Source organism: Lentinus tigrinus (genome assembly GCF_003813185.1).
Source record: "Lentinus tigrinus ALCF2SS1-7 unplaced genomic scaffold L226scaffold_4, whole genome shotgun sequence".
NCBI classification, from domain to species: domain Eukaryota; kingdom Fungi; phylum Basidiomycota; class Agaricomycetes; order Polyporales; family Polyporaceae; genus Lentinus; species Lentinus tigrinus.
The window spans coordinates 758,956-774,493 of NW_027137913.1; the positions used below are offsets into that span (position 1 = coordinate 758,956).

The 15,538-nt window shown below is 54.5% G+C and overlaps 6 protein-coding genes across 6 annotated transcripts; 4 read left to right on the plus strand and 2 right to left on the minus strand.

Annotated features, from left to right (window-relative positions):
- Window positions 1-52: 52 nt before the first annotated feature.
- Window positions 53-2,475, minus strand: L226DRAFT_501620 (uncharacterized protein). Its single transcript, XM_067677841.1, has 7 exons — window positions 2,358-2,475; window positions 2,164-2,301; window positions 1,979-2,108; window positions 1,401-1,925; window positions 1,213-1,344; window positions 655-1,165; window positions 53-395 (listed from the first exon to the last, which is right to left on the minus strand). Exons 1-7 carry the CDS (start codon window positions 2,402-2,404, stop codon window positions 196-198), a joined length of 1,683 nt encoding a protein of 560 aa, XP_067539698.1. The 5' UTR covers window positions 2,405-2,475; the 3' UTR covers window positions 53-195.
- Window positions 2,476-2,751: 276 nt separating this feature from the next.
- L226DRAFT_543281 (uncharacterized protein) lies at window positions 2,752-3,866 on the plus strand (the record flags this gene model as incomplete). Its single annotated transcript, XM_067682189.1, is given in 4 exon segments — window positions 2,752-3,017; window positions 3,077-3,446; window positions 3,500-3,575; window positions 3,595-3,866. The coding sequence occupies 4 exon segments, from the start codon at window positions 2,752-2,754 to the stop codon at window positions 3,864-3,866; spliced, it is 984 nt and encodes a 327-aa protein (XP_067539699.1).
- A 508-nt stretch (window positions 3,867-4,374) lies between these two features.
- L226DRAFT_241303 (uncharacterized protein) lies at window positions 4,375-5,368 on the plus strand. The gene is made up of 5 exons (XM_067673172.1): window positions 4,375-4,616; window positions 4,671-4,923; window positions 4,983-4,990; window positions 5,051-5,066; window positions 5,128-5,368. The coding sequence occupies exons 1-5, from the start codon at window positions 4,534-4,536 to the stop codon at window positions 5,227-5,229; spliced, it is 462 nt and encodes a 153-aa protein (XP_067539700.1). The 5' UTR covers window positions 4,375-4,533; the 3' UTR covers window positions 5,230-5,368.
- Window positions 5,369-6,638: 1,270 nt separating this feature from the next.
- L226DRAFT_530957 (uncharacterized protein) lies at window positions 6,639-9,176 on the plus strand. Its single transcript, XM_067679976.1, has 22 exons — window positions 6,639-6,728; window positions 6,781-6,799; window positions 6,847-6,925; window positions 6,982-6,995; window positions 7,062-7,160; window positions 7,216-7,225; window positions 7,281-7,298; window positions 7,350-7,375; window positions 7,429-7,454; window positions 7,512-7,546; window positions 7,601-7,625; window positions 7,676-7,687; window positions 7,745-7,760; window positions 7,815-7,854; window positions 7,909-8,009; window positions 8,062-8,121; window positions 8,190-8,217; window positions 8,271-8,328; window positions 8,379-8,542; window positions 8,598-8,672; window positions 8,730-9,053; window positions 9,121-9,176. Exons 1-21 carry the CDS (start codon window positions 6,683-6,685, stop codon window positions 8,796-8,798), a joined length of 1,020 nt encoding a protein of 339 aa, XP_067539701.1. The 5' UTR covers window positions 6,639-6,682; the 3' UTR covers window positions 8,799-9,053; window positions 9,121-9,176.
- Window positions 9,177-9,297: 121 nt separating this feature from the next.
- L226DRAFT_241453 (uncharacterized protein) lies at window positions 9,298-11,146 on the plus strand. Its single transcript, XM_067673173.1, has 16 exons — window positions 9,298-9,537; window positions 9,601-9,619; window positions 9,673-9,751; window positions 9,817-9,830; window positions 9,888-9,986; window positions 10,041-10,050; window positions 10,112-10,129; window positions 10,185-10,210; window positions 10,274-10,299; window positions 10,359-10,393; window positions 10,465-10,500; window positions 10,620-10,635; window positions 10,689-10,728; window positions 10,790-10,890; window positions 10,944-11,003; window positions 11,066-11,146. The coding sequence occupies exons 1-15, from the start codon at window positions 9,492-9,494 to the stop codon at window positions 10,997-10,999; spliced, it is 621 nt and encodes a 206-aa protein (XP_067539702.1). The 5' UTR covers window positions 9,298-9,491; the 3' UTR covers window positions 11,000-11,003; window positions 11,066-11,146.
- Window positions 11,147-11,825: 679 nt separating this feature from the next.
- L226DRAFT_456523 (RNA-binding domain-containing protein) lies at window positions 11,826-15,124 on the minus strand (the record flags this gene model as incomplete). The annotated part of the gene is made up of 8 exons (XM_067675303.1): window positions 11,826-12,059; window positions 12,130-12,935; window positions 12,989-13,190; window positions 13,241-13,409; window positions 13,460-14,414; window positions 14,476-14,713; window positions 14,769-15,015; window positions 15,069-15,124. The coding sequence occupies 8 exons, from the start codon at window positions 15,122-15,124 to the stop codon at window positions 11,826-11,828; spliced, it is 2,907 nt and encodes a 968-aa protein (XP_067539703.1).
- Window positions 15,125-15,538: the final 414 nt, after the last annotated feature.

A 15,538-nucleotide genomic window follows, 5' to 3' on the forward strand; every position in this document is an offset into this window, starting at 1 on the left:
TGGGCTGGAATGGCGTGGATCGGGGCCTTCGACGAGGTTGTGCGTCGCGAACGAGGTCCGATGGCATGCAGATTGGCACTACATAGATGATGCTGTACAAATACAATGCGCGAGTACAATATCTATCACGGGGTAGGGAGGGAGATGAGAGATCGTCAACGGTCGTGAAAGGTTGTGCAGATCGCAACTGCCAGCTCAAGACGCGCTCATGATACGCTCTACCTCCAGCTGAACTCTAACCCGAGCTGCGATGCCCTCTGGTGTCTGCCCGCCGATGAGGCGGCCTTCTAGTCCATGGTAGCCCACCGTAACACCCTCGTACAGGAGCGCAAGTAACCTAACCCATTGCTGGCCCCACACTTCGCGCGCGAGGAGGCCACCGACGTCTAATGCGGCTGTTAAGAAAGTTGTCAGTGTGAGGAAACATCCACATTTGCAACACGATGCAGGGCCGTGAAGAGAAGTTTGGAGCAGCAGCCGTTTCCGAGCAAGGGTTCTGCTGCATATCAGATGCCCTTACACACCAACGGTGCCACATAAACTCTACATGGCATTCAGAGGTCACCGCTAACCTCATGAGGGCCCCCGTGAGCACGCTCGAAGCTCTACCTGAGGCACTGCATCGGCGCGATGAACGAAAGAGTTGACACTTACTGTATATCACTTGCGGTGCGACCGGGCTCTCGAGTAGCTGCGGCTCCTTGAGCATCCGCGAGAAGAACGTCCAATACCGAGGCAGCCTCACGATCGGATCGAGGGGCTGGTTCACGGGCGCCACGAGAATGTGGAAGTAGACTCGCATCATGCCCGATACGCGCCCGGTGTAGTCCGCTGTGGTTTCCTCCGCGTCGCGATAGCCAAGTGCCTTACGCCTGGTCTCTTCCGTGAATGCAACGCCGTCTGTGTCTGTGGAGGGGACCACGATGGGTACGGGCCAGCCACCTGATCGTTGGCAGAGCTTCGCCCAGAAGATGTCCGCGAAACCTTCCAGCGCCATGAGAAGGTTTGTGGCGACTTGGGCGAGGGGAATAGCGCTCTTCTTCTCAGCGGTGACCTCGGTCTCTGCCTGGAGAAGAATGGCTTTGGCGAGCGAAGAAAGAAGCGCGATGTAGACCGGTGGTGGGTGTGGTTGTGCCGGTCGAACGATGGATACAATCTCGTGCGACTGTGGAAACATGAGACACAGTCTTGAGGAGCACATTGTGGACTCACAATTCGCATGATAGCGTTTGTATCATTTGTGAGCTGCCCAATCTTTGGCGTAATCGCGCGACGACCAGCACTCCAGATGGACTTCAAGGTTTTGTCGCTCTTGACCACTTTCATAGGCCCACTCTTGATAGCCTACACAGGTTGTGGGGTTGAGTCTCGTGGCCATTCCCAACCAGCAGAGCACATACCTTCAGAGTCTCCCTGGCGCGCTTCCAATCCTCAAACGCGGTGGTGAAGCCAAGGGCTTGACGCTCCTTCTCATCTGCGCGGTCACGCTGTTCTCGCTCCCGCTCTGCCTCGAGCTGCTTGCGCTTCTCCTCCGCCTCCTGCTCTTGCTGCCTTCGTTTCTCTTCCTCCTCTTTCCGTTTCTTTTCCTCTTCCTGTCGTTTCTTCTCCTCCGCCTCACGCTTTATCCTCTCCTCCTCTTCCCGCTTCTTGCGCTCTGCTTCCTGCTTCGCCCGCAAGCGTTCCTCTTCGACCTTTATCACCGCGTCGATGCGTTGCCAGAGCTGCTTGTCTCGTTCCTTCCACTGGGCCCGCAGTTGATCCTCCTCTCGCTTCTTCTGCAAGTTCATGGCGGCCAGCTGCGCCTCGACTTCCTTCAATTGCTGCTCGTGGAGGGCAGCCTGACGCTCATCGTGTTGGGCACGCCGCTCGCTTCGAGCCTTCTTCTGCTGGATGGAATCCAAAGCATGCTTCTTCCTAGCAACGCGCTAGAGTTTCCATTGAGCCTCGCTGGAGTGAAAGTGACGGTAACTGCACGTACGAAGGCTTCCTGTCGCGTCTCCTTCTCCCACTCCTCATATGGATCGACGTGGTTGAGTCGTCGACGGACAGCAGCAAGGGTATCCTCCATAAGCCATTGCTCAGCAAGAGTCTTCTGACGCTGTGGCTTCCTGCATTACGCGTTTAGATGCTGTTCGTCAGGGAAAGCACGTGAGATGACCTTACGGTGGTTCAGGGTCGGACGTGTAACCAAGAGAGTCCTCGGATGACGAGTGCCCAGACTCAGAGTCGGATGTGCCTTCGTCCTCAGATGACGATTCGGAAGGCACACCAAATGTTGACCGGGGCCGATATCGTCTGTTGCTGCATCCCAACGTCATGAACTGTAGCCACTCACGCGCGCGTTGCGCTCTACATACCTCCGTGTTGGCGAAGGTGAAGATGATCGCGGTGCTGCAAACCTCATCTTGCCAGCTGAAAGAATAGTGACCTGGGAACCGGACAAAACGCGCAGGTACAGCAGAGGATGAACAAGGCAGCCGCAGGACGGCGCAGGAGCATGCTCTGGCCTCGTGCACCTCCCGCCACAACCACCACGTGGACGTGGGCGGGCGCTTGAAGTCCCGGTCCGGCGCTCCGAGTCAGACTGCTGTCGCCTTCTGCCCCTTCGCCGCCGCCTCGACCCTCGTCGCCGTCGTTCTTCCCCGTACTGGGAACACTAACTTCAACTCCCATCATCCTCGCCAGACTCTTCCCTTACATAGTCTGTCTTCTCCAGCATCACCGTCAGTCACCAAAGCTTCCCCTCGGTTCATGAACGAGTTATCTCATAGTGCACGTCTTCCTACTGAGCTTCTGCGAATCATTATCCTTCACTACTTGGCAACAGTCCGTGAAGAGCATGGCACAATCGAGGTATCAAAAAAGTCACACAAAGCTCCTTGGTGCATGGTTGAGCCTCTTACTCTCACGTCACGCACTTGTCGACGGCTCGCTCTAGAGGGATGGTTTGAAGTGTACTTCACGCACTCTCCCAACGACCTATTGGAGGCCTGGCCCGAATTTAGTACCTGGACGAAGTACGTGGGCTCGGCTTTGCGAAATGCTCGATTTTAGGGACCTAACTCATGACATATAGAGAGCTACATTGTGTCGAACCGGGAACAGACTCTCAGATTCTTCCTGTGATGCGGTGGAACCTCACGCTATTCCATCGGCTCCGCAAGCTGCGTGTTGACTTCGAGCCTTCGAATCCCAACGCTATGCTCCTCTTGCGGTTTGATTACCCTCGCAGCATCGCGTCACAGTTACAAGAGCTTGAACTGCACGATATTTCGTGGCCGTCCCCCATGCCTTTGACCGTGGTCGCCGGAGCGTTCCATGGCCTGCGCGTCTTCAAGATGTCTCAGGACCTCATCTGGTGTGACCTGTGCAACATCTGCCGTTTCGCCACTTTCAAGGACCACCCGCCAGAACAGATTGTGTACGAGAAGATAGTTGGCTTACCCGTACGTCGTCTGCTTGTATATGCGGCTTTTGCTTCACAGCCTCAATCATCCAGAGCCACTATACGACGCTATTGAAGCGACTTATTCATCTTCAAACGGTCGTCCTCACCATCGGCTATGGCCTCGGCGGTAGCGAGGTCCCTGGCAGAAAGCAACGGTATGATGTGGTCTGGGGAGTGCGACGCGTGCATGGACATGATGTACTCAAGTAAGGAGTATTGCGAGGAGAGGATAACGAGGAAGGCCGTGGACAGGCCCCCGTCCCTGCAATCCGTCATCTGGCGCTTCCGACAGAGAGATCCTGCCGAAGTGGTCATGGACTTCGAGGACGAGCCTGAACTCTACGTTGCCCATGCGGATGGCTACACTGAAGAGGAATCGGATACCGGTGGAATGGTCGCCACCAGTTCAGATGACTGAGCGGAGGACTAGCCTCTCCAGCAGCCCCCCCATCCGGCTCCATTCACGCTTGGGTACCGAGCTTACACATCTCTGGTCATGTTGGAGATAGTGAGCCTTTTGCCGCGTGCATTGAGGAAGGTTTACTATGGAACTCACAACCCGGTCCTCATGAAACAGCCCGCTATACCTGAGAGCACCCGTCCTTCCTGGTTTGTGCACCTACTTAGTTGTCAGCGTCGGTAACATCTACTCACATTTCATATGCAGGTCGTTATAGCGTTCCAGCGGTGAAACGCCTTCGAGCCCGACGAGCCGCCGGCTGTCTGTTGGTGGCACAGTGGCGATGTCGACCATTACAGGAACCATCCTCCTCTCGGATTCGTATCGACGACGCAATCCCGCTTCACCCCCTCTAACGGCCACATACTACAGACACTTGTCGATCGGCCACGCCGAACATCGTCAACATGACTGTCCACCGCAGCTGGGTTCAACTAATCTGCCATTGAAGGTTACAAATATGGCGTGGATGAGCGAGCGGTGAAGGGCGCGCTACCTATTCCTCCTGTGTCTCAGGGCTGCCTCCGAGAACCTTCGCCCATGTATGCCGTTACACTGCCTGTGTATGAGCAAGGGGCGGTTCCGACGCTGAGCCAACGCCGAAGATAACGGTCATCTATAAGGGATGCAGAGATATCTGGCAACGGTACCTTCTCCTACGAGTACCAAAGCCGAGAGCTGCCTACCTTGCGTCACAACCATGGCCACGTACGCTCAATTCACTCCTCTTGTCTAGTCCTCTGTCTCATGTGTATTGTGTAGACGGTACGACTACCCTCCCGGTCCCCTTTCCCGGCCGACCTCCGACGTCACAATCACGGATCGGTCCACCGATGTTGACGTGGAGATGGGCGAAGAGTCATCGTCGGATGACTTAGAGGAGGGCGACGTCCTGATTACTATCACTGACGAAGAAGGCCGCAGAGTGGCGGACAGACAGCAAGAGCGCAACGTATTGAGGAAGAAGACTACAGCGCGCTATCCGCAGGTTCGCTACAGTGCTCTTGTACGACAGGTGTGTGTCACAGCCCGACTTCTTACCGGAGAGTCAACTGACATACCTGCGTGTCGCAGCGGAGATGGTAGGTCGCACCAGTAGGGGTTATGGCCGGCGTACACATGCTGACGCGCCTGCTGACTAGGTGGAAGAACAGGGAGGTCAGTGTCCCAAGTTGTATGACAGCGACGGTGTGACGCTCACACGTCGCGTTACCTCCAGAAACATTTACTTCTCTTCATAGCGATCGCTACCATCATAGTCAACGTTTTGGCCGCCATCGCTGTCATCATATGGGGTGTCATATACCAACGCACCCCTTAGGCTAAACTCTCCTCTGCCTACCGCTGATCAGTACTGTATCCATAGGTGACCACGGACATCGGGACTCTGCATCGGACATTCGCATGTATCCATTCTTGTATAGACCACGTCTCCGATACTCGCACTCAAGCCGACGTCTTTCCGCGCCAAAAGAATTCCTCACGGGCTCGAAGAGACCACCGGCACCATGCTCTGGCAGGAACAGCAGCACTTCGAAGGGGGGGGCTCGGAGCAGGGCCTTATCGCGACCCTCCCGCCATGCATTCGGGGAGTGCAACCGCTACAGGTCTGGTACCGCCGAGTGGACTGCTTCGCGGCTGTTATGCGGTCGACACTGCACGTCCTCGACAGAGAAGCCTTGCCTCTGGTGCCGGTGGCCTGCGGGAGCCGCTGCGGGCCTCTCGGCACCTTCGATTAGACGGACGCCCGTTACCGAGGACCAGCCATGCTTGGAAGTGTCCGCAGCCTCTCAGAGGGAGGCGGTTAGGTGTACCTGTGGGGTGCCGGAAGCTTCGCCCATGCTGCCTTAGAGCGTTGGGCGTCCGCAGCACTGGGGGTGTGCAGCTCGAGAGTCAGCGCTTCAATGTTGGGCGCACCCCCTGAGTCGGAGATGAGGACTGCCTCCGCGGCTGTCATCGGCGACAGAGAAGAGCCAGGGGAACATATGAGCTCCGCCGGACGTTCTGACTAGTGGGTGCAGTCGGTCGTCCAGACCTACGCGTGCTGTTTAGGCGGAGTCTGTAAAAGTACAAGGGAGAGACTTCGTGTGGAAGAGATGCAAGGGGATGCAAGGGGTGACTCTGGAGGCTTGAATGAAGCGAAGGGAGCCATACGAAGCACCTCCGTGGAACTCGCTCGGGCATAAGCGATGAGTTGCCTGGGACAATATCGAGGTGAAATTCCTGCGACTCTTCTCTACGACCGCGAACGGTTCTCATCTCATAAGTAGATCCCAACTCGTCTCACCGCAGAGCGTAGTGCTCGGACACTGCCGTTTCCAATAGTATCTCGTTGGGATGGTATGTTATGCCACTTTGAGTGACAGTACTTGGTGTGTATCACCTTCCCATGTAGGTGAAGTACTCTCACTGATCGTGGAAGGTTATAGCACAGACATCAGTTGACGTCGTGCCAAAGCTACGCCCCTCAGTATGCGGCAAACTGTTGTTCCGACGTGACATACCAGTTCTAGCCCACCTATTCTCGGAAGGGGGAGAGCATAGTTGATCCCCGTGCCCACGCAACTTCCACGTCGACGCTCCCGGCTTCCCAGACCTGACACTCCGAGCCCTCGTGCAGTTCTGCGTGGGGATACGGAGGTCACGGTACTGCTGTATACCCATCTGTGGGTTCCTGGCTGTCTAGTCTCCCCTCAGTACTTAAAGACAGTTGACGGGTAGCCGCGCGATGTCCCCTCCGTTCACCCCCTCACAACTAAGGCAACGCATACACGATGACCGGGCTAGCCCTTGACGATACATTAGGTGCTGCGTTTTTGGGTGAGCCATCATACTTCAGCGTTCGTGCAAGCTATTGATATCGCATATGTAGGCACTATAGCAACGTCATGGTATGTGCGGCGGTCTGGTTGAGGATGTCCGCTCATGGCAACTCCAGTCTATATGGTATCACTATCGTCCAAACATACATCTATTACAAGCGTAACGAATCCGATCCAGCATATCTCAAGCTACTAGTGAGTACACAGTAAATTGCTGCTCGGACGGACTCCATGATGATGGCGCGTCGCAGGTGTTCTTCCTATGGTGAGCGTTGATGGTCGCATTTAGGCCTGAGGGGGCCCGAGGAACGATGCGCTGAAGCGTACGTAGGGTATTGGACAGTCTGCATCTTGCTCTTATCACCCACTCGGTGTACTTCTACGCTGTGACGAACTTTTCCAATCTGTTGGAGCTCACGATTCCGACATGGTGCGTGTTCCCATCGACAACTGGCTCCCACTATCGCTCACCTGTTCGGAGATAGGAGCATATTGGTGAGTGGCGAAACCCGATTGTCACCCGAGACTCTGCCAAAGCTTTTCCCTATAGTCCCAGATTGTTGTCACTGTGAGTTGAGCACCACCTGTGTTGATTCCTGGCATAACAGTCAACGCATAGGGCGTCAGTGACGGGACCGTCAGAGGGTACGTTTACCGTCAATAGTGCTAGCGTAATCGCTCACTGCCGTCGACGCCAGAATATTCTGCCAACGGGTTTGGAAACGTATGTCATTCCTATTATCGATACATCGGCCATCGACTTTGACTGACGGACGTACAGTGAGCAATAGGAATTGGATGCTTTGCCTTGCGATCGTGAGCGTCGTGCATATCAAACCTCAATCCCCATAACGCTGAAGGTTTTGATAGGCTGTGTCTTCCCTCGTCGTCTTCAGTGAGTGGTTTGCCCCATAACAAGTAATCCTTGACTGATTAATCGTCCAGGTGGAAGCATTGGTTAGTCGTACCGTGTTGCTGCATCTCGTCCTCTACTGATATTACTCACCTCCGTAGCTTTCGCTGTCAAGGGGTGCGTGGACTTCTTTCTCACGTCATCACAGTCACCCAACATGATCTCTTGCAGGTTTAGCATCGCCAGCTTCGCCAACCTCTCTGAGATCTCGGTTAGCTCAACGTTCTCGGCCTGTTGCCGTGGCTTCTTATGAGCTATGTGACAGGATATCCTCTATGTCAGCCTCGGTTCAGGCGTTGTAGCGGACGTCCTAATCGCGGTCTCAATGTGCGTGCTACTGGCCAAGCGCAGGACGGGGTTCTCAAGGTATGACGTCGGCTTGTTATTTCGGCGATGTTTCCTGATTTGGCGACTTTAGGACAGACTCCATGGTCCGAGTACTCATCATGTACAGCATCAATACTGGAGCTCTCACGTCGTAAGCTTGATGGGATCCGGGTGCGCAACACTGATGCTGATGCCTGTTGACTCTGTACCCCAACCCAGAATATGCGCCATGCTATGTCTCCTCACCGTGTGTAGTCTGTCCAAGTCCGGCTGCTGCCTCATGCTGATCACGATGCGTAGTATGCGAACATGCCCAACAACTTCGTCTTTATCGCGTTCTACTTTGTTCTTCCCAAACGTGAGTTATATGTAGCTGCCCAGCTCGCACGGCTGACATTTCCGCTGTAGTATTCCTAAACTCGCTGCTAGCAACGCTCAATGCAAGACGACCACTTCGGGAAACTAATTCGGGAGCCATGGTGTCGATTCCCTTGTCGACGACATCGAACTCCCGCATGTCATTCTCTAGTCGCTCTCCGTATAGCCACAGTCGTGGCGGCCATGAGGATCAAGTGGGTGCTGACTATCTGTCACTTCTGATTCACACCGTTGATGTTCATCATCCAGCTCAACCTTGAAGTACAGGTACAGACGATCACTGACACGAAAACCGATCCCGATCCTCACGGCGAAGTCAAGGAGGTACGGTGCCTTGGTACCACGTCCGATTTTGACCCGCTGACAATGTGCCTATCGCAGGAGTCAAAGTCGATATCATGGCACCCCGTCTACTCGACAACAGAGGAGCCGATTGCGATTGCCGTCTAGGCTCTGCTTGCGTGCGCTGCACATGAACGATGTGTACTCGTTCAGATGGACTTCCCATACTAAGGATTCTGCTCCATTTACTGCTTGGGAAAGTTCCCATGGAACCTCGACGGCATACTTCAGCCGAGCGTCCGCATGCCGGATATGTGCGTAGCACGAGTCCCGGTGTTCTGGGCACAGATATTTCCTCGCCCCTCAAAATTATCCCGGAAAGTATCGTGACAAAATTCGTACCCTTTGTTGGGCCAGTCAGAGGTTCGTTTCTTCCAAACAGCGCCCTTTGTTCGCAAGACATCGCCGATCATTCCTCCTGCGAATGCAGCTTCTCCTGCAAGTGATGCATCTCGCCACTCACGCCTTACAACAATACCTCGCTCGAGCAGTCGATACAAGACCAACAGTCGTTTCAGTATGTACTACTTATCCTACGTCCAACGGCATCGCGCATGTGCTGCGTCTCTCGCTCGTACGGTGCCGGTGTCTTCCGTAACATATCCGCCGGGTCAAACGCGGTGCCACGCCATGGCTTCTCTTTGCGCTCAGGCATCCACATCAGGACACAGAAGCCGATCTCGGTTCTGTTCTGCGTCCACCCCATGAGAACTGTCGGCGCGCAGTCATAAAGCCAAGACCTTGCATGCCTTTGGAGTCCGAGCTGCGTCTCATCCTGCACCTCCCTATCGAGTGTGGACCATGGCTATCCCCGCCCTCCATAACACCCTCGGGGCCGCCTATATAGGTACGTTTTTGTACGCATGCCACATACACGTGAATATATCGCTGACGGGGAGCCAACACTTAGGCAACATCCTTGCGGCATGGTACGTCTCCAAAAAGTCTACCGAACTCGAATCATCATCTAACCTCGGGGAAGCCTCTATGGTCTGACAACCCTACAGACTTTCATATACTACAACCGAAGTCCTAAAGACTCCGCCGTATTGAAGACCTTGGTCAGTCAATCCCATGAATGGTGTGATGTGTTCGTATTCCTGATGATATCCATGTCATCCTAAAGGTGGCGATGTTATGGTGAGCGTTGCAGATATGAAGTTTATGATGGACTCACTCTCAGCAATCATCGAATAGGTTCCTAGACACACTCCATCTGGCCCTTATCTCTCATACAGTGTATGAATACACTGTCACAGACTTCGGAAACTTTATCGCGCTTCTCGAGCCCACTTGGTGCGTGAACGTGTGTGCGTGAGGTGCGCTCCCATGTTTACACCGGCCCTGCAGGAGTGTACTGGTCAGTGTCCATAACTTTAAGCTCGTACAAACCGGCGCGAAGATTCATTGAGTCCTCACAGGCGCAAGTAATTGTGACAGTGAGCTCTACATCATTACGTCTACGCGCTCGTTGTTTTGATACCTGAATTCTAGGGTGTCAGCGACGGGATAGTGAGAGGGTGACAAACATCCCGAGTTCCATCGCTATTACTGTTGGCTAACCCACGAGCACGGTGATCCAGGATATTCTGTTATCGTATCTGGATGTGTGAGTTCATCTACATAAAGCTATCTGCCCCGCTAACGTCGAACATCTCACCGAAACAGTGAGTAATCAGCACATCCCGACTCTCGCGGGTTTGGTAAGTGGTGCGTTGTTGCAGCCCATTCGTCATTGATCACACATTTTCTTGCTTCTTGCGCAACACTCCAGGCGAGCGCCGCACTCCTGGCTTTCGGCAAGTGCCTCGTAAATGATTCCACCACTGAATCCCTTACCTGAAACCTTTCAAATAGGTTGCAGCCTTGGTGAGTCATCATATCCTATGCTGTTCTTTCTTGCCGCTCACTTGGTGCCTTCTATATCAGCGTTCCCGATCGTCGGGTGGGTATACTCATGTTAAGTAGCCATCTTACAGGAGGCTAACTCCCGCTTAGATTCAGGTCCACCACGTTTGTCGACCTGCAGAAAATTTCGGCATGTGCCAGATAGCTGTAACTGTTGACTGTTTACTCATTGACAGCCCCTCGTTCGCCAGTGGATTCTGTATCTTGGGCTGTCAACGGTATTGTTGTCAGATATCCTCATATCTGCCGCGTTGTGCGTGCTTCTGGCCAAGCGACGGAGTAACTTCACGAGGTACGTATTCAACAATGATCTTGCACTCGTACTGACACGTCATGGTACGTTAGAGCCGATGGCGTCGTCCGTAACCTCATCATGTATAGCGTCAACACATGCCTTTTGACGACGTAAGAGTATATCCATTTAGCTCATGTTACATTGTCATCTCACCGCAGTTTGGCTCATGTAGTGCGTGTTCGTTAGCAGCATTGATCGCTGTAAGGAGCTTCAGCGAGCCTTCCTCCACTTCAAGCCACTGAACCACTGACCCATCCATACAGTATGCCGCATCGCCGCACACATTCATTTACATTTCCTTCTACTTCCTCCTGCCGAAATGTGAGATGTTTCACCAATTCAAGCTTTCCTATCCTGAGGTCTGACATCATTGCAGTATTCCTGAATTCTCTACTCGCAACACTCAATGCACGGAGGTCCTTGAGAGACCAGATATCCAAAGACGGTGTTCAGATACCGTTGTCTTCAGGGACGTTGTCTGGAGAGTCCCGCACCGCCAGGACATTCGACGCTGACAGGCTTATGGTACGCGTTCTATCATTACTTGACATACTTCTCGGCTCACTGACCTTTGTACTATCAGCACTTCCCCGCCTACCCGAGGAATGCATCCCTGCACGACTTCAAAGGCATCGCTGTCGCCCAAGCTTTCTAATGAACAGCTTATACCCATGGGCACAGCGTGGACGGTCTTTGCGACTTATTGCGGGTTACATTACAGTCCATAAGGACGCGATAGAGATGTTTCAGATCTACGTGTGGCTCGATCCAACTCTGTCTTGGGTCTAGCCTGGGAAAGTACCCATACGCTGCATGTGCCCTAAGATTCTTGAACCCTAGACGGCCACACAGTGACGTTTTATGTGATCTTGCCGAAGTATATAATGCAAGCATAATAACAAACCGACCGCGGCGGCACTCCATCATAAAGACTATTTGCCTCGCGCCTTCTTCATCTTTCTCTCTTTCCGCTTCCGTCCAATAAGCGAACCAACCTGCTTGCCAGCCTTCGAAGGGGATGCCCCCTCCTCCGCCTGCTTGGCAGATTTTGCACTCGGTTTGGGAGGATCGGAGACTCGACGTTTCTTCTTGGGTCGCTGCTCTTCCGTACCTTCCGTATCTTCTCTCTTGATATTAAGAAGAGACTGTCTCCGGCTTGCCTTCTTCTCTCCACCCGCACCCTTGAATGACGATGTCAGAGAACAGTGAACACCGCAAGACAGCCGGATCACTGACCTTCGAACCGGCGTCATTCGCCCTTTTAGATTCTTTCGCCTGTCTCCCGCCTTTGCCATCCTTCCCCGCATCCGCACCTGTCCTCGTCGCGCGCCGCTGCACGACCTGGATGTTCTCGATCGAGAACTCCACGATCAGCGTACCACGGCTCTTAGGCGGAACACCTTTCTCAATCTCCTCGCGGATTCGCTTGATTCTCGTCTCGTCTCGCTTCGCAGCGTCCTTGTGCTTCTCGGCCGCGATGAGGTCCTCAAGCTCCGCCTTCCACCACTCCTCGAAGAGCCGCCCAACAGCGAAGTTGTTGTTTGCCCAGCGCAAAACACGCAGTGCGTCGGCATGGGTACCGAGCTCCAGGAAGCCGTAGCCCCTGCTCCGCCCTTTGCCCGTCACGGGGTCGACGCGGTCCTGCTGTCGGACGACCTTGGCCTGCTTCACACCCGTGTTACGGCCCTTGCCCTTGCGGTCCTTGCCTTTGCGCTTTTTGTGAGAAGCCTCGTCATCGTCTTCCATCTTGACGTCCTCGTCGTCCTCGGCGGGAGTGGGCTCGGCGAGCTCGTCGCTGTTGAGTGACTCTCGCTTTTCGGCCTTAACTTCAGACTCGAACGCACGGATCGCGTGTATCGCAAGCCGTTTCAGCATGCGTTCGGTCACAAATAGAGGTAGCTGGCGAATGCTGAGACGCGTGCGAGAGACAAAGAGGGAGGGGTTTGAGCGTAAGAGAGCTCGGCGGGCATTGAAGGACTGAGTGCGCTTCTCGATTTCGGCCGCAGGGAGCGACTCCGCGGCTGGTGTGTTCGGAAGGATGACTGCGGAATGCGTCAGTAAGACTAGAAGGAGAGCGTCATGGGATGCTACATACTGCCTTCGCGGAGAAGATAGAGGTTGCGCTTGTCCGCCTTCTCGCGTTGCCGTTCGCCTGCCTCTTTGAGCTTGCTTGCCTCGTCGCGGGTGACTGCACGGCTGACGTCAAGGGTGCGGCCGTGGAGTACGAGGTTTTGAGCAATGGAAGCGGAAGGGTCAGGAGTCAGTAGCGACGGCATTTTGAACGGGTTCTTCTTTGCCTGTGGATGCCTCAGTATGCGTCAACACACGTGAAAAGTCCGCGACTCACGACCACAGGCTCATTTCCTACGGTCTCTGCGCGGAGGATGTTGCTCTGCTCGATGGCCTTGTCGGCGTCTTCCTTGTTCCAGAAGCAGACAAACCCAGTACCCCTCGACCGACAGCTGTCATGATCCATTGTGATACGAGCGTACCGCAACGGACCGAAGGCTCGGAATCTGCGCACCGTTAGACCTAACCTTCAAGCAAGATGCAACTGTGGACTCACAATGTACGCAACTCATCATCGGTAGCTTCAAATGGTACGTTGCGCACGAAGACCGTCGTACCGACTTCCGGAGCTGGGAGAGCAGGCTTTGCGGGCTTTTGGTCCTCGTCCTCTTCATCGGACTCATCCTCCCGGTCCGAGTCGCTCTCTCCTGACTCGTCCGACCCGTCTTCATGCACCCCGAGCTGCTCTTCCTCGTCCTCGTTCCCGCTCTCTGCGCTCTCCTCGCTACTGCTCTCGTCTCCGCTCTCATCCTCCTCCTCACTGCCTTCACCCATCTCAATGTCTCCGTCTCCTTGTTTCTCCTCCAACTTCGCCTTCTCCGCCTCCCACTTGTCCTTGCTCAGTGCCCAGTCCACCGCGATCGTCCTCTTCTTACCGGGCCCCTCCTGCTCCTCTTCCACTTCGTCACCGGCCGCGGTCTCGCCCTCCTGCGCCTTTTGCTTCTTTTCCTCTCGCCGCTGCTTCTTTTTCTTCTGCTTGTCCGAAACTAGCGTCTCTGCCATGCCCGCCTCGACAGTCATACCATTGCAGGCCTCCATTGCCTTCTCGGCGTCCTTCCGGCTCAGGAACCATACGAACGCGAAACCTTTCGAACGTGGCCGCGACGGTTTGGATTCGCCTTCCTCAGGTTTAACATCGTCTTCGTGCTTGACGTCAGATGCGAGTGGTATGTGAACGGAGTAGATGGGGCCGTGTGGTAGGAAAATGGCGCGTAGGTCCTGTTCAGTGATGTCGAAGGGCAAGTTGCGAACGATCAGACGGCTCGCGTGAGTGGGCGCGGGGCCAGCCTTCGGTTTCGTGGGAGCCTTGGCCTTCTTCGCCGCAGCGGCCTTAGCCAACCCGTCCAGCCGCTTCTTCAGGGTAGCGGACAGAAGTGAGCCCTTGAAGACGTGCGCGTGCAGCTTATTCACTGCTTCCGAAGCGGTTGCGGGGGTCTCAAAGGTGGCATGGGCTGCACAATTATCAGAGCGTGAGGGATACGCACGACTAAAATTGAGACCGGATCGACGCACCAACACTCGCATCCTCCTCCCCAGACTCCGCCTTTATAGGCCATTCCACCTTCTCCGCGCCCTGCAGCTTCCGGACCTTCTTCCATAGCGTTTTCGAGTCTATTCCAGCCGGAAGACCAGAGATCACGACTGTGCGGATGGCAAGGGGATCGGAAGGACCGGCAGGCTTATGAGGACGGGTTGCGGGTGTCTTGGCAGGCTTTTCTTGCGCGTCTTCAATATGCTCATGGTCCTTGTTCTGCATGTCCGCTCGTATCACACGTCCGGAGGTGTTACATGCCGAGCACGCGTACCTTGCTCCCAGCCCACTGAACTCTCAAGCTACGACCATCAAGTATGATCCCCTCCTTGCTGATCTTGTCAATGGCCATGGCGGCATCCTCCCGGATGGCGAACGAGACGTAGCCGACGCCCTTCGATACCCCGGTGCCATGCTCGAGTACCACAAAAGCTGTCCGTACTGGAGCAATGTCGGAGAAGAGTGTCTTCAGGTCCGTGGAAGTCGCGGTATATGGCAAATTAGACACGAACAGTGTCGACCTGGATATCCCTTTAGACGCGTTGTAGAGATTTAGAGACTAGCAATGACGGACCCATGCGACTTCTCCTGCCCTTCCTCTCTCTCCTTCCTTTTGCCTAGTGTCGTCATTTTCTCGAAAATTGACCAAGGCTTAGAGTCCCGAGAGTAAAGCCAAGGTAGAAAATGCAAGCCACAGTAACAGAGACGACAAGCAGAGTAGGAGTTTGAGTTCTGTCGATCCTGTAACGGTAGCGGTCCAAGCATGCAGGCGCGTCCAGCAAAAAATCACGGCAAGACCGGGCCGGGAGAGAGAAGCGCTGACGCCACACCTACCCCGCACGATCTGGACGTGCAAGGCGCATGGCGGCCTCTTCCTCTTCGTGTGCCACATCATCTTCAGCTCCTCTCAAAGCTTTTCATATCCTTCTCAAGTCGAGTCGGATACAAAGCTTACTGGCAATAGCCTACTACATGCGTCAAGTTATCATGGTGAATCGGAACCATACACAGCTCACTAGTAGCTTGAGCATGGTTGTATACTGT